This window comes from Bacillus rossius, chromosome 7 (genome assembly GCF_032445375.1).
Source record: "Bacillus rossius redtenbacheri isolate Brsri chromosome 7, Brsri_v3, whole genome shotgun sequence".
In the NCBI taxonomy this organism is placed as follows: Eukaryota; Metazoa; Arthropoda; class Insecta; order Phasmatodea; family Bacillidae; genus Bacillus; species Bacillus rossius.
The window spans coordinates 28,774,776-28,799,731 of record NC_086335.1 but is presented as its reverse complement, the minus strand read 5'-3'; the positions used below and the strand labels follow the sequence as shown (position 1 = coordinate 28,799,731).

The 24,956-nt window shown below is 36.6% G+C and overlaps 1 protein-coding gene across 3 annotated transcripts in view; it reads right to left on the bottom strand.

Moving 5' to 3' along the window:
- Positions 1–1,736: 1,736 nt before the first annotated feature.
- Positions 1,737–24,956, bottom strand: part of LOC134533771 (platelet-activating factor acetylhydrolase-like) — a 32,378-nt gene continuing 9,158 nt past the window's right edge. The window contains exons 1-10 of one of the 3 annotated variants that reach the window (XM_063371414.1): positions 24,619–24,691; positions 21,669–21,773; positions 21,102–21,203; positions 15,263–15,428; positions 9,931–10,057; positions 9,012–9,122; positions 6,411–6,502; positions 6,138–6,314; positions 5,530–5,669; positions 1,737–2,092 (exon numbers count right to left, since the gene is read on the bottom strand). In XM_063371414.1, coding sequence (XP_063227484.1) covers positions 2,013–2,092; positions 5,530–5,669; positions 6,138–6,314; positions 6,411–6,502; positions 9,012–9,122; positions 9,931–10,057; positions 15,263–15,428; positions 21,102–21,203; positions 21,669–21,773; positions 24,619–24,667 — 1,149 coding nt within the window. In that variant the 5' untranslated portion in view covers positions 24,668–24,691 and the 3' untranslated portion in view covers positions 1,737–2,012. Of the gene's footprint in view, positions 2,093–5,529; positions 5,670–6,137; positions 6,315–6,410; positions 6,503–9,011; positions 9,123–9,930; positions 10,058–15,262; positions 15,429–21,101; positions 21,204–21,668; positions 21,774–24,453; positions 24,692–24,956 lie in introns of those variants that run through there. The other 2 variants (XM_063371415.1, XM_063371416.1) reach the window with 2 other exon arrangements.

The window sequence follows — 24,956 nt, the reverse complement described above, 5'->3', positions numbered from 1 at the left end:
GTGTGTTAAGCAAGTACCTATTGTAGAAAACATTTAAGTTTCTTAAAACCTTTCAGAATTTAAACTTTACTGTACTTAATTCAAAGTCTCATATTCTTTGGAAAGCTCTAGAAGAGATGCCATGCATTTTGAATGTATTTTCCATTTTTAAAGATACAACTATTCTGTTCTCTACAACATCATACATTCATAAATAAAGCTATTTATTGTTACAGTTAAAAACATATTCCAACTATTTTTTTTTTTTCAAAACAAAGTTTACCATTTTATAGTATAGTGAATGTAAATCAAGTAATCAACAAAATTATGGGGTAAAAGGTAGTAAAATTTGGTGAAACAAATTGTAATTACCTTCTCCAAGTATTAAAATCCCCAAAATCAAATTGAAAACTTAAGATAGTATCACACAAAAAAAATTTCAAAACTTTTTTAATGAACAGTAAAATAAATCTTTCTAATGGTAATGGGTGCATCCTATAATTCACTACTTAATACAGTGAAACCTCTATTTAACAAATCTCAAGGGACCAAAATTTGTAGTGTTTGTTGTAAAGGGGTTTGTTAAATGGAGGTTTCGCACGATATATTTCTAGTCACCATAAAGCTTCACATAAATGGCTAGAACTGTCTTTCTGACTGTTTAATACGATATGAGGAATTAAACATGAAAAAGTACATAGAATACACTTGTTTAATGGCCAACCATTGCTTATAAATTATCAATTCCCATCCCCAGTGCTTCCTGGCATGCCTTTGTTGATGTTTGATGCCCTAGCCTCCATTAACAAGTCAAAAAGTATCTTGTCCAAATCATCAATTTTACATACTTTCACACGTTTTCGATTTGTCCCTACCAGAGAAGCGTTGTTTTCGATCTGTTCCCGGTTGGATAATATGGTCGAAAGTGTAGACGCCGGGATGTCGAAACGTTTAGCTATATCACTTTTTTTTCCACTTTCATCAACTGCATTTAAAATTTCTAATTTTATTTTAACGTTAATCTGTCGCCGCGTTTTAGGATTAGAATTCATTTTACAGTAGTAACGTGTTGTTTTCCGTAACTACGTGTGGAAATAAATAAACAACAGTGAAAACTGAAAAAACGGAAATTGTACTACACCATAGTTAAAAATATTTGTGTGTGTGCATCTTTAACCATAGAAACGCAAAATACACTAGTTGTTCGTCTTGCCAGAACGATGGTACGAGAGGTTTCCGCCACTAGCGCTAAATGTACCCGCCATTTTGAACAAAGTGTGGCATGTATACACGACGTGTGTTATCCATGATGCTTTGTTTATTTATTGCCTTCCGCGATGTTGCTTATTATTTTAAGGTTATACACACGTATTTTTAAGCAGTGAATGCAAAAAAATTAGTGGATGTCTTGTAGGAGATGTTTATTTTTGCGTGTTTTTTCAATAGCGGCAGTTCGTTGTAAAGGGAATTTCACTATTTCGGAACAAATAAAATTCGGTATTTAGAGGTTAAAACAGCATTGATCTTATGGCGGTTCGGCGGGACCAAAATTTTATTTCGTTGTATGGGGTTTTTCGTTAAATAGAATATTCGTTAATGGAGGTTTTACTGTAGCCAGATACCCGTATAATAATGATAACATGAATATGAGTGAATATGAGACTGGCATGAACCTAGCTCTTAAGCACCTGCAAAATTTTCTCTCAAATGTTTTTTGTTCCAATATTAATCCAATATTAATCCAATATTAGCACTTATGACTTAATACCTTATTCTTTAATTTTACAATAGTTTACAAATTTGCATTAGATGTGTTTTAAAATGTATTTGAAAAGGGAAAGGCTAATTTGACGTGGTGCTTATTTCTTTTACATTGTTCTTGCACTCATAAGTAAATTCAAAATATGGTAAGCAGCACTCCCATTATTTACACAAATGCCCAACATGTCATAAACCATCAACATGTTTTGATTACAATTGTTTGCTGGCTTGGTATGCATCACAATACATTTTCTTGCTGCAAAATTATGTTCTTACCGGAGCAAAAAGTTTTCCACTATGTTTGGTGCTTGAGACTCCAAGAATGAATCTTTTGCACTCCAGTGGGGCAAGCCTAAAAAAAGTGAGAAAAAAAAGGGGGCATTAATACAGCACATGTTTCAAAAACTTATCTTAATCTACAGTTTTTCTTAAATAAAAACCATTAGGGGATGCATACCAGCTTCTAAATCTCCTCAGAAATGTGATGTCATACATTAATAAAACTTTTAACCTTGAGCACAAAATTTTCCTGAACACAATGTTCTGTTCCTTCAAGAACAGTAAAACCTTTACTTACAAACAGCATGTTATGTTATGTGCAATTTTCAAAAACTGCTTTTCAAATGTTAAAAAAAGTTATACTTTTAACAAATTTCAAATGATTAGACCCCAAACACAAAAACAGAGTCTAGATTCCTCATTTTTTTTTTTAATACAGTAAAACACCACTGTTCCGACCCCCTCTTCATTACAACCCCTTTTTGAGGAACCGCAAAACATTTATTTTAAAAAGTAAAAAAATTTGAAGGGTATCTGCTGAAAATTAGTTGGAAGTGTGTTTGAAGTTTCTCTTGGCAAGCACTGTACTGAACGTAGCCAGTAGACATCCCCTCCTTGTCTGATCCTCTCCTCCCTTCTCCCCAGGTAACAGTTCTGTGGTGTCGGCATGTCTGTGCTAGCCACCAGCCAACCACTCCTGGACACGTTGCCCCCACTGTTTACTTCTGTTATTACTCGACACTTAAAAATTTTACGATTGATTGTGATAAACTCGAAAAATAACACAATTTGTAATTACCGTATATACCCGAATCTAAGACAACCCCCAAACTACAGCCTCAGGGAAAAAATTTTTTATTGTATTAAACACATGCCAACAAATTAGATACAAAAATGAAAATATGAATGTTACAAAGGATTTCAACCACCACTTTGTACATTAACTGTTAACAGTTTATGTACAAACAGAAATAAATAACTATATGGCTGGTACTGTAATTGTTGGAAACTGATGCTGATGCATCATCTTCATTGTTATCATCTTCACTTCTGTTGACTTCAGCTTCAATTGCATCATCTTCCCACATGACACTATTTTCACTGCCATCCAATGCATTTGAAATGGAACATTTCTTGCGGCAATTTTTGGCAGAGTTGTTGTTTCCACCGCCGCACATTAACTTCTGAAATGCTGTATTTCCTTGCAGCAGAGCAATTGTTTGTACTTGCAGCGTACTTTATTACCATCATCTTGAAGTTTTTGTCATAGCATTCTCTTTCCTTTTTAGTAAAACGGCTTGCAGACGTACCTCTAGTTTCCAGGTGGTCGGCCATTTTCACACAATAATTTGTGTTTAAAATGTAAATCACATAACTCGCGTAACCGTTCGTCCAACTGAAAAAAATAATCACAGCTAGGAAGTACTGTATAACCTACATTAATGTTTTTGTACAAGAAACTAGTCGATAAGATGGGCGCCATCTTGTGCTATAGAACATTCCAAAAACATCAGTTGTAACATGTGCAGCTAGTAACTACTGCAAACCCGAAAACATTGACCCAAAATAAGTATGTTTACCTAAAAATCAGTGTATCTGAATCTGAGGCGACCCCTTTGTTTTGAATTATAAATTATGGTAAAAAAATGTCGTCTTAGATTCAGGTATATACGGTATTAGACATAGATATGTAATTTTCCTTTTCTTTTTTTCTTCCCATCTTTAATACAAATCCATAAGAAAAATAGGCTCTCGTTTTACGAATTATGTTTCCACAACTTTCTTGCTAAGGTATCTTGAAAATGGTTAATCGTAGAGAAAAAATTCATAGAATAAAACTTGTTGCTGACAGTTCTAATATATTTTTAACTCTTTCCAGTAAAAATTAAGTAACCCACTGACGTGGTCATTTCTGATCAAACATGATAAGTCAGTCTTTTTCTGCATTAGTTTGCTCACAATACATCACTAAAGGTAGTGGAAAGTAAAAACACTCAACATGATTAACCTTAAAAATATCCTGAAAATTTTAGAATTTTTTTTTTTTATTCCTGCCTGACAGGGAAATATAATCTTAGAGATCCCAAAAATTTTCCTGAATCTCAGGATCCCGCAGAGCCCTATTATTTTTATATGAATATCCAGCTGCTAAAGTCTAAATGTTCGCTGAAGCACCTGCCAAAAATGTCTCAAATCGTCTTGAACATGCTGTAGTAAAAGCTTTGCATTTTTTCCCCCTTCGATGCCTGTGTTCTCGCACAAGGCGCTGACATTACTTTTATTTATTTCTCCCTGTTTTTGATAGGTAGGCAGAGAACATAAACATAAACATTGCCAGCAGCAGTTACAACGCTAGGGGGATAAGGTAACTGGTCGCCACACCGAAAATCCTGCTGACAAATCTAATCCATTTATAAAAATTTGACTGGTTCTCTTGCCTGTAAAAACGCAGCAAGCCAGACACGTGGATGTTAAATGTGTATTGTAGTGGCTTCTAAGAAATAAGATACATATATAATACTTAAGTAAAAGGTTGGTTAGGTTACATCAATTACAATTATTAGACAAAATTTTAATAAACCATTTTAAATTTTGAAACAAAAATATCATGTTTTTAATCATACAGCTGACCTAACTTAACCTAACCAACATTTCATTTCAGTTCCTATTCTATTTATTTTCTAAAACCTACTACTCTACATATTGATCCAGAAAATTTATGTAAACCGCAAAATACAGTGAAACCCAATCCACTTCACGAAAAATGTGAATTATGACAAATTCACCAGTGAATGTTGGTATATGACAAACTTACGAGGTCTGCTAAGTAAAATATCAGTAAGCAAAAGAATAGTTGTTATTTCTCAGTGTTAGTATTTGAGGTTGAATCAAATACGAATAATAAATTGTGGCTAACTGCTTATTTGTGCAGCTGATATTTGCTTCACATATTTTATATTTTAGTCTGGATCTGCCTCTGAAGTTTTACTTAAGAACTGAGCCTTAAATTTTTACATTTTCATAAAAACCACAACAGTTTGAACTTCAAACACCCCCTTACCCACCCACAAGCCCTAAGATGTATGTTTTTAATATTACGAAGGACATTTCAGGAAGTAACTTGATTCTATAGAATAGTTAGCCCTGTATTTCACTAGAATTTTGTCCCAATTCCGTGCAGGTTCGTGTAGGAAAAATTCTTTCCAGACCGAAAATTTCTCAAATTGGAAAATCCATTCCTGCACAGCCCTAATAAATACATGCAATCCTACCCTTTTAATAAAATTAACTCATTTATAAGTCTTAATTTTGAATTACTTTGAGAAAATTCTTAACATGGATTTACTGCAATTTAGTTTGCCAATAATTGATGACATATTTACAGACTAAGCCATAAACTACATATATAGCAACTATGATTATTTATTCAAAACAAGTATCTCCACACCATACAAAATGTTATAATCAAAGTATCCAAACTGAAACTACCACACCCCACATCATACGTACCAATGTGCTTGTGTAGGAACGCTAAAATGAGGTGATTGTTGATTCTGTGCGTAGTCACGGGATCAAGTTTCTCCATGAACCAGTTCAGCCACAGCCCTACAAAATGCGGTGTGTCTGTTTGGTGCTCGTGGGTCGTCTTTCTGAAAAAGAAACAGGCTTTAATAGTGGGGGGAAAAAACACATGAACCAGTCTTTTAGTACTTGCCAGAGATGTGTAACATCTAACCTGGCTAATGAACAAATTCATGTTCTCATGTTGCAAATACAAATTTAATGTAGAATATTTCAGAGTAATGCTGAACATGATAAATATACGCATATTATGTTTTAAACTACATTTATTGACGCGAATCACACAGTTACCAAACCCGCCGCTAGAATGCACTGACTGAAACGGCTCCGATAAAAGCGAAAAAGGCTTGAATAGATACTAACTAAACATTGGCTTTGTACTTCTACAAGGAACTTTATTATAATACTGGCCATTTTGTTAAAATTCACTAAACAGTTAATAAAGTTAGAACAAATCTCCCGGGTAAAGTCACTTGTAAGCCCACATAATGAATATCTTTGATATCAAGACAGCAGTTTTGTACTGAGAACCTCACCGCATGGTGTACAGTTGTCGCTCTGCTGAGCTCTCCAAGAAGGACTTCATGGCGGCCACGTTGCTCGGGATGTGGAACGTGTGAGTGTTCACGAACAGCAGCGGCTGCTTCACGCGCGCCGGCAGGTCTGCGTCGCCCTTCAGCGGGAACATCCAGCCGTCCATGACGACGCCCAGCCTGTCGCATCACCCCCGCTGACTGTGCACCCACGATCCTCACGCGCCCGCGCAAAACACAGCGTAACAGCTACGCACTGCAGTGCACTCAACTCACTTGAATCGAGGCTCGTTGCCTAGAGTCAGCAATGCCGTGGCTGCTCCGAAGGAGTGTCCCATCATCACAGCATTGGAAATATCTAACCGACCCTGGAGGAAAAAAAAAATATCAACACATTAAAATCAATGCTTTCCAGTCCTTCCATTAAATGGGAAGAAAATTATAATGTATGGCATTCAAACCATTAGTTATTTAGTAAAACTATACTGCATAAGGTGTACAAAGGATTATAATTGGGGAACCCAAAAAATGGTGAATCATGAATTAGGGAAAAACAGCTGTTTCACAAGTTGATCGGAAAACAAATTTCAATAACATAGTAGTAGTTCAATGTCTCGAACTTAGTCTTTTTTTTCTACTATATCACCAATCCATATTATTTTTAAATGCCTCAAATGTGATACTTTGGTCTTACTCCAAGCTATTTGTGCTGTACATACAAAACAACATTAAATACCCATGGTTATTTAGTTTAAAAGCAGGATGGCTTTGTTAACATTAGTGCTGGTTTTTCAAGTGGGGGAAAAACTTTTTTTGCCGGATGTTTGTTTACAATTTATGTTTTCATAATTTTATAGTTTAGGCCAAGAAATAATTGTTAACTGTATGAGGAAGCATGTTACAATGTGTTTCATGTACTTTTAGCCCCGTCCCTTTGTTTAAGTTTACTTAAGCTGTTAATATAACATCTAAAAATGCACACATTGTGTAGGTTCTGCCAAACTGCTAAATAATGGGAGTTGGTGTATTGGTTTTACATCCAAGGAAAACACAACGCTATTTAAAACCGCTCTACAGAATACTTTTTTTCCATAAGGGGTATGTTAATCAAAATAATTTAATTTCCAATCAGGTAAGTTAGCTTGCTGATAACTATTTTAATCTAATCGAGACAAAACTCTCATTAAAATCAATTTACAGTACTAATATGTCTAAAAACATTTTAATAACATTGAGATTCAACATTATATAAATTACAATGTAAAAAAATTCACACAGCATTTTATCCATACCCGTGCCTAAATATTGACTCAATACTTGGCCGAAGGAAATATTTCTACATAATATAAACCACTGAACTATATTAAATGGACTAAAGAAAATACGCAATGAAGGAAGCAAATGAAGGAAAGAGCAAAATATTGTGTTTTTTTTTTAATTTGGCACATAATTAATTTGTATTTAATGCCACAAAAGTGCCAAAGTGCGGGCACAGAAATAAAAATTCACATAAATGAAATAAAGTGCTGCTTAAAATCTATAACCATGCTACTTCAATCACGCCATAATTGAATGGTCGTAATGGTGGTGTTGTGGTTTTTTTTTTATTTGCATTTGAACACTATTCGATTTTTACCTAAATCAATTCCCAATCAGATGGCACATAAAGATTTACATAAATACTGTATTTACTCGCATATAGGTCGCAGCAATTTTACCAGATTTTTTGATTTGGGGGGGGGGGGGGGGGGGATGAAGTGCAACCTATATGTGAAGAAATTTTTTTTTTAAATTTTTGAGGAATTTTTTTTGCAATACAGTAGAATCCCGCCGATGCTACCCCCCTCTGATGCGTCCATCCGTTTATACGACCGTGAAAAATTTGAGCAGAGAAAGTCGAAAATTTGAGTAAAATCGGCTGAAAAACAAGTCTGTTACACTTTGTTGGGCGCTATGTGTTCACGTTTATCTTGGCGAGAGTTTTACTGTAAGCAGGCAGGCATACAAAAGACGGCTAAAAATAGATACCACCCCTCTAGACTGTCCACGCGGAAGTGTCTAGCCGACCTCGGCGCGTCCACTATCGCACGAAAAGCCGTCTCAGCTGTCATGTTATCTTACCCGCCCGCACGAAAAGCCGCTGTGGTAACTTCTGCGAGCGCGTAAGAAACTTGTCCGGCCATGCGTCATACGTGACGTGACACTTACCTCTCCCATCCCCTGCTAATTCTTCAAGAGCCACAAGCCATTTAAAAACACCCCCCCCCCCTCCTTTCCCGCTAACATTTCAACACATTCCATCCCGTATTTCAACCTTCTGCGTGAGAAACTGTCAGCATCCTCCTCCCCTCCCACACCGCGTGTGGCAAAAGCCAGGTTGTATAGTCCATTGTCGGTAAAATAAATATTTTTATGGGCTTATACGACTGTCCTTCGCCATTAATAAGTGTTTTTTTGGTTTTTTTTTATGCTGTGAAGGGTCGTGGAAAAGATAATTGCTTGAGCTGTCAAAATAAACATCGCTGACGACAAGGGCGGGAGCGCATCCTGTCGGTCTGTAGCTGTGATTATCTACTCCAAAAACTAACTTGACTTCAATTATCTATATTCGGTTATTACGAGTACTTATTGTTACAACAATTTATCACGCCATTATCAGCTCTCGTAGTAGCGGAGTTTTACAGTACCCGTTAACTCTTTCGTGCACGGCGCGCCGGCCGTTCGCGTCATTAAATTACCGGTGCGACCTATATGGGGGGAATCTTAAATACCAAATTCAAGACCTAAAATTATGGGTGCGACCTATATGCGATGGCGACCTATATGCGAGTAAATAGGGTAACTAAATAACTAGGCAGGTTTGATGACAATAAGTACCTTGAACTGGTCCAGCTGGAAAGTGGTGGCTAGGACATTACTGGCAGTCCCTGCATTCATGTCTTCCAGAAGATCCAACACATTCTTGCACTCAACTGCACGTCTTTCCACCTTCAATACAGAAATGTAGGCTAATAACCACATGCTTGCGAATTATGAAATAAAGAATGGCATATTTGCAGTAATACTGCTGTAATAGGATTTCTGATCATATTTAAAGTTTAGAAGGAGAAAAAAATATTAAAAACATGCCCAAACAAAAACTTCTCAAGTTAAATGAATTTCAAGAGGATAAGAATACAACTAGTACAAACAAGTTCAAGTGATTATTTAGTACAGTATGTCTAATGACATTTTTATTGAGGTTCTTTCATTGCGTTTTAAGTGAACAATTAAATATTTATTGCTAACACTGCTGTTCACACATAGTATTTGTGTATAAATCAGTATCCGGAGTGAGTGAAAGATTATTAGTACAACTGAAACCACGGAGGTAAAAAATCAGTGGGTAAAATGTGTGCAATCTTTGTCATCTTGAAGGTGCGGTTAAGGTTGTTTTGAAATATTTCTCTTATTGCCTAGATCACTGTTAATATATTCGTTAGGGAAAATAAGATGGTTGCCTTTCTATTCTTAATGACCTCCAATGGTGTAACAAGGAATCGTTTCCTGCGGTACGCCGTGGTGGAACCAGCTGCCATCATAGTGAACACAAGTTGAACAGTCGGTGAAGCGACTTACTTACAGCTATTGTTGCGCCGCGCACACACGCCAACCCACCAACCTGACCAATTACTATCCTGACTGACTTCACCATTTACATCTACACTCGCTCCATGGACCAATGTCTCCATGACTGGAACACGAATGCAGACCAAATGCCAGTAACAACTCAAAAGAGCTGCGACATGCACAATACCTGTGTCTTGCGGGCAGACAAGTGTCCCGGCCCCTGGTCCACCTTGCGGTAGGGCGTCAGCGTGGGCTCGTTCCGGGCTGCGTGCTCCGGTGACCGGTAGTGGTAGGTCGCACACGCAGAGCCATCTCTGGAAGAACAGCGCCTTCATCAGAGACGTCAGTTTTCCCGAAGAGTAGTTTTGGCAAAACATTTTGGTAATTTACCAGAAAATTTTGAAGCGAGTCATGCTTTCACAGAAACAAATAAATTTTCCAACTTTTTTTTTATACAAACAGAACCAAATCAAATATACATTTTGCCTATCTTTATCACCTAATGGCTCACTCAACATTTGAAGAGTTATCTAGCACCCATACTACATACATCCTATTACTATAGGAACAAACAAAATGTTATTGAAACAGTATCTAACAAATTGCAGAAAAGAAATTATTGTATTATTGGTATCAATGTCTTCAATTATGTAAAGCTATGTTGGTAATAAAAAAAATTCATAAAAATGTTATATTTTTTCAGAAATTTTCTATCTCACATGTCTAACCTATCTTTCCTCACCCTAACTTCTCCACTCCATACACACAAATTCCTCTAATTTGAGATTTATCACAATCAAAGTTTTTTTTAATTAAATTGTACAAAGATTAAAAGATGGAAAATAATAATAATATGCTACTTAACTGAAAAGCACATTTCCTCACTGTGCTATCTAGTCCTAACCTACTATCACATTTATAACTTTCAAGAGTCATAATTCAATACAAGTACCTGTGTCCTGTACTAGGCATTCAAAAACAGAAATGAAGAACAAAGAAAGTATGTAATTTAAAAACTGAACAAACTATAAGCATTATAGTAGTGTAACTGCTTGAATTCTTAGAATTAATATTAATGATGAAAAATAATTTTTTTTCCATGCCTCTCTATTCATTTATTATTTATTATTATTTATTATTTATTATTTATTAAAATTTGTGACATGCACACCAACAGCCGAAGCTTTAGAGGTGTGCACAGAACAAGTAATACAAACACGACACATACAAACGAATAAATACAACATAAACAGGATAATAAAAGACGACACATACAAGCGAATAAATACAACCTACACAGGAAAATAAAGGACGACACAATAACAAACAAAACAAAACAAAACAGCAACTGAGATAATTTTAACTAATTGATCTAAAATTGGAAGAATAAACAGGATTATAAAATTACTCAGAATATTAGGGTAATCATAAAAATTAAAATTTGAAGTTTTTAATAAAATTTTCATATTTATTGAAATTTGAGATAAGTCTGTAAATTAAATCATTATTATTGTGTAAGGAACATAATAGGGATCGAAGGCGGCTTTTGAACTGCGGGACTCGAATACCAGAGTTATCAAGTAAGTATAAGCAATTAATTTTTGAACTATAGCACTTAAACACAAACAGGGCATCCAGATGGATGCGACGATTTGAAAGAGATTCTAATTTGGGTAATTGATGGTGTCTAGAACTAATTATTTTGAAAAATTTATTTTGTATGGATTCAATTTTGTCACTGTCGGTGGTGTTAATACTGTTCCAGATAACTGAGCAATATTCGAGTTTACTTCTAACTAAGGACAAATAAAGAGTAAGAATGGATTCAGTATCAGATGCATAGTAAGTTATATAATTTATTAAATATAAGGTTCTACGGGAAAAGGATACTAAAGAATTAACATGTTGATGAAAGAATAGTTTGGAATCAAGAATAACACCAAGATCTTTTATACTAAGAGATTTGGAAATTTTTGAGTTGTCAAGAAAATAATCATATTTAACTGGATGAATTTTCCTTGTGAAAGAAATAATTTTTGTTTTATCTTTGTTAAGTGAAACTAAATTCATTTTGCACCAATTATCAATTTCAGTAATATCAGATTGAAGAAGCAGACAGTCATTTAAGGAGGAAATTTCTCTGGATATTTTAAGATCATCAGCAAACAGAAAACCAGTAGTATGATGAAGAACTTTAAAAATATCATTGATATAAATATTGAATAATAAGGGAGATAAAGTACCCCCTTGAGGCACACCAGAAGTAGCATGATATAAAGTAGAAGTTTTTTTATTAAGTGAAACAAAGAAACATCTATCTTTAAGGTAACTAGTAAACCAGGTTATATAATTATTACAGAGACCGAAGTTAGAAAGTTTAGCTAGTAAAATGGAGTGATTGACAGTATCAAAGGCTTTAGCCAGATCAAAATAACATGCATCAACCTGCCCCCTTGTTGTAACTTTATTGTATATAGGATTAATAAATGAGAGAAGATTAGTAGAAGTTGTCATACTATTTCTAAAGCCATGCTGATTAGGAGCTAATCTGTTGTTTATTGGAAAGTTAATATGTTTAAATATTATTTTTTCAAAGATTTTAGTAAAGCCATTTAATAATGATATAGGCCTATAATTAAATACACTGAGTTTACTACCCTTTTTATGTATGGGAATAACCTTAGCTATTTTCCATTTAGTGGGAAATACTTGTGATTTTAGACTTGTATTAAATAGATGCAACAATAGAGGCATTAGAATAAAAGAGCAGCCTTTAATAATGAAATTTGGTATACCGTCAGGACCAGTAGACATAGTTGGTTTTAATGATTTAATTCCCCATAAGACCTGGCTTTCTGATAAGAATGATACAGGAATTGAATCGTGAATAATATCGGGATCAATGATACGAGGGTGGTTGGTGGATGGTACATATACACTAGCAAAGTACTTAGCAAAGACATTAGAAAGAATACCAGGATCATTACAGATATCACCATTGACATTAAGAGAATGGGATTCACTATAACCATTTTTCATAACATTGACATATCTCCAGAATTTTTTAGGGTTATTCTTAACCTTATTATTGATACTACGATTCCAATTAGTTTTATCACGCTTAATAAGATTTTTAACTATTGCTCTATATTTAGAGAAAAGAAGGTAATACTGAGTATTATTGTTTCTTTTATAGAGTTTATGAAAGTGTTTTTTAGATTTTAAGGCATGAATTAATTCACCAGAGAACCAATAAGGATGTTTAGAGGCCTTACGTGTGGATAATGGAATGTGAGTATTGATTTTATCACAGATACAAGATGTAAGTTGATCTACAAGAGCATCTACATCAGTGGTGTTATAATATTCATCCCAATTGTGGGTTTTTAGAGAGTTATAAAGGCTTAAGTAATCACCAGCTTTGTAGTTTCTGAAAATAGAATCTGGAGTAAAATTGTGTGAGGTCGCCTCAATAAGTAGTTTAATAAGTAGGGTAGGATGATAGATATCCTCTTTGACCAGAGATTCAACAGCTTTTTCAACCACACAATGGGATAGATTAGAAATACAAAGATCTAGAAGATTATTGGAAGATTGTATTAGGTTGTGCTGAAATAAATCCAAATTAGATATGAAATCAAGCAGGCACTGAGCCTTGGATCTGACATGTGCACGGGCAATATTGAAATAGTGATTTCCTTTCCAATCTATCCCAGGTACATTGAAGTCACCTAAGATAATCACATTATCATGAGAATTAACGAGTTTTTGTTCAAGAGCTTCAAAATACAATGTAAATAGATTAGGTGATGTAGTTGGAGGAAGATAAATATTACCCAATGTTAAGTACTTATTAAAGGCAATTTTAATATTAATCCATACGGCTTCTACTCCACGATAGTCATATAATTGAATTAGCTGAACAGAAGGGAATTTATGTTTGTTCACTGCGATCAACACTCCGCCACCACGTTCCATTGATGAGAGTAGCGGATCCCTATCAGTTCTAAAAATAGAATAATTATCGGTGAAATAATGAGCATTGATACATCTTTCGTTGAACCAAGTTTCTGTTAGACAGATTATGTCATACTGAGTATTAATAAGATTATCAAAGAATTCAACTGATTTTGTTCTAAGTCCTCTAACATTCTGATATGCAATTTCCCATTCATTAAGATTGGGCATTCACTGGGAAGTGAGTAGGAAGCACTCCTCCAGGCCCTGGCATAGAAGTTGCTGGCATAAAAGGTGACGATGTACTGCAGGAACTTGGAGGTAATTGGGTAGAATTACCGAGAGCTTCAGGAGATGAATTAGTATTAACAATTTGGTCTTGATGCAGTTTTCCAAAGAAAGGACTGATTAAACAGCCACTGGGCCAAAAAACAATATTATTAATTCTACTAAAATCTTCTTCCAGAACAGATACATGGAAGGAGGCGTAAGAATTATGCTTTGTCCGGAGCTTGGCCACTTTGACTTGCTTGAGATTTAGTTCGTTGGAAATATAATCTACGACTTCTTGTTCCGTGACAGACGGCTCAAAACGCGTGACAAAGAGAGCTTTTGTTTTTTTGTAAATAGGTTTAGCAATTGTTTTTAATGTGGAAACATTCCTGATGCCAATTTGCAAGGGATTTTTCTTACGATCCGTGTTAGATAATTTTCTATCGGAGTTTTCATTATTCGTGGACTTGCGTGAATGTTGTACTACGGTGAAGCCGTCTTCGTCGACGAGCTGTTTACCGTTTTTCCTGATGACGTCGTTGGAGACACGCTGAGTTGTAAGTGGGTCACTGGTGCGCGCACTGTTGCCAGATACACCGGATGACTCGACACAAGCAGGTTTCTTGTTTGAGGAGACTTTTTTAACTACTTGACTGTATGAATTAACAGAATCAGTCTTAGAAGATAAGATCTGTTTAATCTGTTGCAGTTCATTTTTTATCTCTGCAGTTTCACTACGAGAGTCGATAAGAAGGGTTTTTAACACCATATTCTCGCTTTTTAACTCGTCAAATTTCATACTGAGGGATTTCACGGCCGAGATTAAGTCTTCCATGGTGGGATCCAGAAGTTTTACCGTCCAAGCTTCACTAGAAGATTTTTGCTTCGATGAACTTTCACTTGCTTTTTCAGATATTCCCGGCGAATTAGAAATCACTTTTTTAGTAGGCGATCTGAACATTTTAGTAACCGTGTCTGGAACTAATTCAATGATCGAATCATTATTATCGGGTAATGAAAACCCATGAAAGTCGGAAAGATTAAGCAGCGATGAATCAATTATGAGTCGAACTTAACGATAGTGAAGAAATAATAGCACATTAAAGCCGGGGAGCGCGCGCGCACGTCCGTCGGCTATGAACGCTCAGCCGTCACTGAACGCTCAGCCGTCACTGAACGTGTACTATTATGTTTATGTTCAAACTTATGAATGATAAAATAGTCAGTAAACTAAAATTCACTTAGAATCAACATATCTTAATTCAACTTCAAATTGGCAAGCAAGTTACCTGTGCTCCACAACTGCTACCACAAAGCCCTGAGAGGCCAATTCCGCGCATAGTGCCGAGTAGAGAAACCTGGCTGCTCCCAGACCATGTGAAAGCACAACCACTGGCATCCTGGCACTGCCCGTGAGCACTGGCGCCTCCCACATCATGGGGACTTTGAATTCATCTGCAGCAAAGACCAGGCCGTCAAACATAAGGGTAGGCCTACACTTCACACAAAGCACAACTTTGGGTTGGGAAGTACACAACATATCAATTTACAAAAACTCTAACCAGTTGTACTTATTACAGACATCCCTTCCGTAAACATAAAGTCTCAAAATGCAGGAAAAAATATTTGTTTACGTATACTACACATTAATTAGATACAGCTTAATGAAATCAATGAAGGAAAAAAATTATCAAAAACTTTGTAACAGATAAACATCTTGCCACAATAAAATTAAATATATCTATCGTTGCATTCTCAAACCTCTTAAACTATCAGTAATTTTCTTTCTTGTACACCACACAATTTACTATAGATACCAGAAGTCTTGCAAGCTGAGTTACATAGTTCTGTCAACACAAGTTGGTCAAATAACCAGCAGCATAACCACACGTGCCTTATCTGCTGCACGTTTCTCCCCCCCCCCCCCCTTCACCCCCGCCACGGACCACGGACGGCCGGGTCAGCAAACAACCTCTGCCAGCCGCCTCCGAGCGTGATAAAATACGACAACACAGACAACACTCCCCCCCCCCCCCCTATTGCCTAACACCTCTGAGGACATTAACCTTCACATACCATGCGAGCATAGATAAATTAAAAGTTTTCCTCTGACAGTGAGCTCAGAGCGTCTATTGTTTACATTCGGTTACGGTGTCTTGTTGGGCACCTTCGACATGCTTTTTAGTTCCGTTATCTTTTTCCCTTGCAGACAACGTCGTGCGTCAGTCAGCGCCAACGTGCTGCTATTCCTACGTTCATGACAGGGCTGCCAAACTGGCGGATCCCCCCCTTCCCCTCCTGTATTCTCCTCCCACATGGCCTGCCCATGTGTCTCATGTTTGTAAACAAAGCACCCATGCATTCACATCTACTAATGATATTTATTTGGCACAAAACACACACAATGCATTATTCCTCCTGCATTAAATTTCAGAGCAGATTAATTTCTCAATTTAGGGGAACTTATAATAGAACACAAATATTCTTCGGAAGCCCATGTGAAGTTACGGCTATTGTTTCCGTATTCTAAGCATATTATACATAATTTTAATTTTTATAATTCATAAAATGTAAATTTAAACGGGGTCTGGACATCTACTACTATTGTAAATGAAAAAAAAAATACTCCCAAATAAAATACAGTAGTACTCTTAATTCAAACTCCTTCATTTACAAGAAATGTAAACATGATTATATCTTTCATTTGTGTTACCACACACATTCAAAATAATCCCCCATCAATGTGCCTAGCTTTTGTTTTGACAGTTTTCATGAACACCCAATGAGGTGTAGTCACTCTTGCCTTCGACGAAAGGTTCCCTAAATTAAATTGTCCTTGTGTTGGTTGAATTTCCCACACATTTCCTATGCTAGCTCTGAGATGATTAATTTTTTTTAAGATAGAGTACTCTTTACTTACATCTACTTACATCGACTTTTCTGTCAGCAACTAAGCTATATATTTAAAACCTCCTTACTTTCACACTAATGTAATAAAATAATACATGATGACATACCATGTTATCTCAACAATTTTCAAAGTAAATGAATAATATTTTTTTATGGTTTCTGTTGCAAAGTATTATCATGCAATTTTAAAGTAAACAATTTAAATTGTGTTTTTATCAAATTTGGTCAGTTATAATTTTTGAAGACGTGATGTACAGCCGCCTACACAAAACTGAGCACTGTAGCTTGTACATCTAGACAAACAAAATTTCAAAATTTAACATTTTTCTTTTGCACTCTCCCCAAAGTTAGTAGTTTATTTTGCATCATTATAATGACGTTATTTTATATTGTTTGGAGTCTTGGACTTCCAGACAGCAAATGGTTATATATTTTTTTGTGTTTCCTAAAGTAGGAACTTAGGTCAAGCAGCGCTAAAGTAATGGTCCTCTGAGCCAACGAGCCACAACCAGGTCCTCTGAGTGAAAAATCTCACGACCATTTTTCGGGTGTTTCCTGGGTTAGATCCCCAGCACTCATCTTTGGACGACCTATGTTCAACCCCCCCCCCCCCCCTCTCAGGCAGTGTGAACATTCTTGCCTGCCATAGAAGATCTGACTACAAAATTAAAATCAATTTAAAGTTAATTGTGTTTATTAGGACCATAATTTATTATGTATACTTTTTTGTATTAATTAAATTTGAGTGTGAGGATAAATAAATTAATATTAAATTATAATTTAAAAAAAAACAATAATAGAATAGCTTCATTTTTCTTAAGTTTGAATTTTTTTTTTACATATTATGTGTTTGCTATACACTTCATCTAAATTCATCTAAATTCGTTGATCTTTCGGGGTTTCGAACCGAACTAGCTCAGGGGTAAAATTCCCTCTTAGGTATCCTTGCTTCAGTCTGTTGGTCTGATCCACCTTCAGAGCTTGAATAGCCTGATCCTAGGCGAGTTAATAAAGGTAGATATCCGGGACTGAGGTGTACTTCGCTTTCCAAGCAAGTATTATATTTATATCTTTCGTGTGATTCGTCAGAGTGTGCAGAGCTTTGACTCATGCCTTTGACTTCTTGTGGATAGACAAAGAAAACAGTACAGGAATTTATAATCCCATTTAGTTCGTAAGTTACAGGGTTACCATACCCATATACAGGGGTTACAGTCCCCATTCGTCACTGAGTTTCCCAGGACACAGTTCATTCTCCTCAGTGCTTTTCAGCCTCCCGCACAGCGCCAACTTTGTGAATCTACATGATGTCCAACATCTGAGATCAACGTGATGAAATCTAACTTCATTAATACAGCACCGATTAAATATCTATAATAAATTTTCTTTAAATTTAAGATTTTTGTAATAAGAAAAAGAGTCTTAAGTGACCCCATTTTGTGATTAAGATGATTTATAACTTATCACCGCCAATGTAAGTCAGCGAGCTCATCATTTATTGTGAGTAGTTTACCTTAGTCAATTCTGGTACAGGGTAAGTCTGCCAGTTCTTATACTTCTCAGGCTCAGTGTTGGTTGCTTACCCTGGCTCCGCCTTTCAGTGGAGGAGTATGTGCTGCCAATTAGCATTTTTTGCCACAATTGTAAATTTGAATTTTTAAATTATTATTTTAGCAGTAATTTTGTAGCTAAAACTTAAACTCTTTCCACTTACTGCACACTCCCACTTAATCTTTGTCAGGCTAGTTCCCCAATTTGTTCCCAGCGACATATCTGATTTTTGCCAACCATCTAACAACCCAGCAGTCAGGCTCGTCTTATTCTCGCTTTGCTGCATGTCTGGGCATGGTAACAGAGCCCTGTCACCGTGACCAAGACCTCTTGTTCCTGCAGTCTCCCAAGACACCACTTTTCTCGGACCCCGCCTGACGCAAGCACTCCAAGACGTGATCACGAGTCTTTTACCAAACCCTCAGTCACGTCTCTGGGTTCTGTAGAGCTAGTTTCCCACCGTTATTGCAGTTTCCGCATCCCCCCTCCCTTCTTCTTTAGTCCTCAGTACACTGACCGGCCACTAACCCAAGTCTAAGTCAAGGCTAGCCATAGATCTTAAAAAGTACCGCCTCTGACCTCTAGCGGTGGAGGTAGCATCTGCTGTGAGTCTCGGGCAAACTCAGCCTGCCTCTTGGCGACTCACGCCACAAGCAGTGCCCTGTAATTCTCTCCCAAGCCACCAGAGCACTCCACAAGTCTCCTCCATAATCCCCATGCTTTTGAAATAGCCTCGTGCAAGATATGTACGAATTGACTTCTCGGTTCGGCCACTCCTCAGTAGGTCGCGCTGCGGGCGGGCACCAGAAGAAACGTCGAGATATCAAAGTCAGTATTTCTCTACCACCCCTTCGGAAATCTTCGGAACCTTTCGGCCCTGAAGCCGAATCATCCCTTATTCCTTTCTAAATCAAGCGCCTGTTTTTTATTATGCGTCACTTCGCTCTACGAGGGACTTCTTGGCACGACGTCAGACTGACTACTTCGCTTCTCGGCCAGCCCTCAGCAAGATTCCACTTCTGTCATCGTACGAGAATGTAATCGTCTTGTCAAGGGATGTTTCCCTAAGTTAGATAGTAGTTAGTCAGTCTGTGTGTTCAATTAAGAAATTTTTACATTTTTGGTTAAATTTTAATAATTCTAAATTATAAGTGCTTCCGCATTAACTGCGCTTGTTCGGTACTGTCTTCGCTCACATCCCGGCGGGCCCACTTCCTGAGTGCTAGGAGCAACACCCTGTTTTGTTGAGTTTCCACAACCTTTCTCTTCCCCGACCATCACCGTTTTTGTGGGCATTTTTGCTCGTTTAATGACTGTCTGTGAAGCAGGTCTAATTCTTTTGAATTTGGCTTGTTCACAGACAGGGTCCAAGAGCCTGGAGCCGGCATGGCGTCCACAAGCTCTTCCTCGTCCTCGGTGACCAAGGACTGCTACGGCGCCCTGGTATCCCATTTATAGTATAGATCATCATTGTCAGCCAGCTAGTTTCAAACATCATACCTCCAAATTCTCCGCGATACCTGTAGCTAGCCAGTTAGGCTACTACTACGACGATCCTGAGATATTGAAAATTATATAACTACAGAACTTTAATGATGCTATGTTCCAAGAATTAAAATTCTGGGACTGTTTATTTTTATTTTTTTTACTATGGCCAAAAAAACAGCTTAATAATATTTTGATTAGGGCCGGTCCATATAGCAAATCTTATAGTATGCATATATTAGTCCCATTATGTATTTGAACTTCTTTACCAAACCCAGGTATTGTTATTAAGATGTTTTTTTTACTCATGTTCCATCATCTATAAAAGGAAAATAAGTAGAGGCACAGATACGGACAAAACTGCACTTGTTATTTATGCATTTGAAACTTAATGACCCACAAACTCCCAACATGATCCCAGGAAGTGTATGAACACTTATTTTCAAACCAAACATGTACACTAGTAATGTCTCCATCTAACTCACTATTACAACTTATGCAAGATGGTAACTGATGTTTTTGTGCAAACAAATTTAATTAAATGTAATTATATTTCAAGTATTTAACATTGTTGCAATTTAATTGTTATGGGTACTTAGTCTGAAGTTAGCTAAATTAATTTTTATTTCTGTATGCTAGAAAGTTACCAAGTGAAAATCTGGTATAATTTTTTTTTTACTCTTTAAAAATAGTCATAGATTAAATAGATTTAAAATATATGTGTATATATTTTTTTTGCTATTCTTTTGTTGCATGCTAAAACAAGGACAGCTCTATTGGAAAGAGCGAGTAAATGCTCATTACACTGCACATTGCAACCTAAAAATGAGAAGCACTATAGGAGCTTGCGCTCAGCTAGCCATTGTTTTTTCGCACTAATGGGCAGCATCTTTTGAATGAACATAGTACACGGAGGGAAAGTGCTGCTCCCCAAAGATACAAATTCCCTTCCCTTACCTTCCTCCATACCCCTCATGCACTTCACCCACACACTTGACAGCTCGCAAGACTTCTGGCCAGGGAAGCATCTGGATCCTACACTTTTCCCAAAATGCTTTTGTATAGTCGTCTCTCCCCAAATAATAAATTTCAAGCATAGCTTCAGGTTCTGTAAAAAACATAATTGTAGTAAAAATGTGCCTAAAACTTTATGTAATTACATTAAAAATAACTTGTGCTTACTCCCATAGTATGAAAGTATAAATTTCAGAGCTAGCTTCCACGTTCGCAGTACACGGGCAAATCCTTCCAGATACAGGTCACTTGGAATCCACGAAATCCAGCCTTCCTGTAAATGAGGAAGGTATTTATTTATTTATTTATTTTTTATTTATTTTATTTATTTATTTTTGTTCCTTGCCCACCAACAGTCAAGGACTTTTTTTGGTGGGCACAATACATACAACAAAGACAAACGAGGACAAATGAGATCACTGCTGGTACGTGGACACTTCCCCCATGTCGGCATCAAGAGCAGGCAGCTCCACCTGAAGGTGCCATCTGCAATTGGCCAACATACGTAAGCAGTGTACCACATACCAGCAGAGACCAGGACAGACATTAACAAACACAGTGACAGGACATATAACAACTAAGACAATGATAAACATAAAAAGCTACAAGAAAACATTAATAGATACAATAAAAAGTTATATGTTAATAAAAAACTAATATAGGTACTACTAATAAAACATTACAATATGATTACAGATTACATGCATAAATATGAAAGTTAAAATAATAATGCACCTGCCTTTGAATTATGGGCTGCAGATGAAGGGTAGAAGAGTCTAACGAAACACCCATCACACGTGTAGCCGGTCATGACATCCACAGCTCCAGGCACATAAGGACCTGCAAGTAAAAAAAATAGAACATGTACAATGCAAACTGCTGGCACCTGTCCTCTGGACTCGGCTAAGCAGTCTAGGCTGGAGTGCCTGACCATCAACACGACTGATCTGACCAGATGCCCTCACGTAAAAATAAGTGGCTTCCCTCCTCAGGTTTAAAACGTTATTTTGGACATACACCACACCATTGCAAGTTTACACTGCATGTCACAGAGAAAACCCGAAGTATGGACAAAAAAAAAGATGAATACACACACAGAAAACCAGCCAAATAAACTGGTGTTAAATGCATAGCCAGCACGTAATATTCTGTGGAAAGAATTACAACAATACCTAACTTTTATTGATGGATTTGATGCGCATTAATGTGTTGTCCAGATTATCTGTTTAGTATCATCACCGAGTTCCTCCGTCTCTGTGGCCGCGATGCCCAAGCTGGTTGTTTGTCTGTATTTACTTTCTGTGGCTGCGATGCCCAAGGTAGTTGGTTGTTTGTCTGTACTTACTTTTTTTGTTGCCACTGTCTCATCCTTGTCAGTCCACTGGGTTCATCTGTGCTGTGATAATTTTTCTTCCTAAATCCTTACATGTGATTGTGTACAAGAGGCATGTGACATCATGGTATGTATTAAATCTCGGTATCGTACTTCTTGTGCTTTCTGCTTCTGCTCACGTTTTACCGGTTACTGCAGGCCGGCGTGGATGCCTTCAGAGCCCGCTGTATCAACAACTATAGCATGCCTGATGCAGAGAGCAGGCCAGGTAATCTGCGCTAAGGGGGATATGAGTCACGCTTCCACGTGGGCGACATCACGCCCAGGGGTTAGAGTCTCCGCCGGGTCTGTGCCATGAGTTCGCTTAAACATCCGATGACAGTGGTGGATACAGGATTTTGGTTTGGGAGGGGCTTGACCCAGCTGAGGCTAGGCTTTATCAAGGCAAACACTAAAACAATAGTGGACCCAGATGCTTTTGGAGGGGGCTTGAGCCCCTTAGCCCCCCCTCTGGATCCGCTACTGTCCAATGATGAATAATTATTTGCAATTTATGGTACTTCACTATTCATTTTAAAATTAATTAACTGGAAGAAAGAAAAAGTTTGCAATTAAAATGGTGCCCATGACAAAATTATAAAATTATTTTAGTAACAACCTAATCACTAAGTAATACCTATATATGTTGATGCAATTTTCACATTGATGCAGATAATTAAATCTAACTTGTTTAAGTTTACCAACTCTGGTCAAACAATTCAGCTCCATGCGACTGCACGATCATTAAATGACACGCTGCAGATCACATGAATGAATCAAATGCGGGTAAACTGTAAGGGTCATGTAACTTTTCCATAAAAAGAAATTTAATATATATATATATATATATATTTGAACACTACCGATGTTCTTCTATTTACCCTAATAACAGTGTTTACAAATTCATCTGGTTCCTAAGCATTACTTCTTTTTAATGGCAATATTACTTAAGGTAAGAAAATTTATTAAGTATAACATGAACTAAGTAGGTACGTACTAAGTATAAGTACCTATAGGTAATGGAGATAAATAACAATAATTTTGTTTGCAGTTTTTATTCTGACATAGCGGACAAAGTTTCATTCATTCCAATTATTTGGAAGCAGTTTATACGTGAATTGTTGTTATAATGTCATTATATCATTATCACCATATTAACTATGTGTGTGTATCTGTTTAGGTACTTACAACTACCTAGTTTAAAGAGTGGTATTTTATTAAGAATTAGTTATATTACTGGTGGTTGAGTTTTTGTAACTGTAAAAAGAAATTAATTTTAAAAATTTTCATTTTATGTTATTTTGAAATTTTTATTGTTTTCTAATATGATTGATTTGTAATGTTTGTATTTAAAGCACTATTTTGATACATTCTGTGATGAATGATTTGGATGGAGGGCAAAATTATCAAATTGAATTTGTGTTGTGTTCATCAGCTGTTGGTTTTGTGAAAGCATTTACTTAGTCACTATGACGTGAAAATTTGTAGGCATTGTACAGGATTTGTCAGATTTGATCCGTTGTTTTTTCTGTAATTTGAAAGGCTGGTGTTCTGGGAGTGTGTATGACGTTGTGAATTGTCTACATGGTGGGTGTTACTTGAACGTTTTCGAATTTGCAGGTTTAGTGGATACATGGAATTTATTGTTATGAATTTTTATAAATCATAGGGTGTCATGAGGTTAAGAGTGACAAATGTAGGTGGTTATTGATCTGGCAAAGGAATTCATGTTCCGTCAACGGTATCCAAACGAACGACAATGTCCACCTCACTGCAAGGAAAATGTACCCACCCCTTACCTAGGTGACAGTTCTTTCTTTCTTGAAGTTTCATTATCATATTGTCATTATCCTTTTTTATGTTTGCCTGTGCTTTAAATTGCATAGCCAAAACTAACTTTTTTTCGTCAAGAGATTGGCCTGATTGTTGTCACTGCACTAATGTTTACTTGATATCATCCTGTGGTTCTCCAGATATATAAGATTAAGTACGAGTTTGAGTGATACGGGGTACACTGACGCGAGCTAATATTGAGGCAACAAAGTCAATAATCTGGAGGCACAATGAAGTTAACCTGGGATTCGGTTGTACCTGATTGTCCATGCAGTAATTTAAAAAACAAACAAAAAAACGTGTTCATAGACATACCTTCAGGTAAAGGCAGAGTTAAAGAATTCCAAGTCAGCCACCCCATAGCTGGCACTTAAAACGTCTCTAATATCAGTAACTAAAGACCCTGCCGTCTTTATCAGAAATTTCATGACACAGCAAATTATTCAGTGCCCAGTGAGTTTTCTACTGACTTCTACGTACCGGAGTCAAAATTATGCATTTGAACAGCAACAGCAACAGACGCACACATACATTGCGGCCATGACAGTTTTCGCGTTTCAAAAACATTTACCCAAACATAAAATAGACAAAATGTAAGCCAAAATACAACTACGAAGTCATAAAGGCAAAACTTAAGGCTAGTTAATAATATTAAAAAAAAGTGAATTTTTATACGTAATGTTAAAATTATTTAAAAGTCAAATATGATATATATTTCAAAATATGGTATTATATTATAACAACTCCAGGACTCATACCAAGTATTGGCCGAATATCAGCCATGTACCAAATGAAAGCTGTAACATTTCTTAACAAAT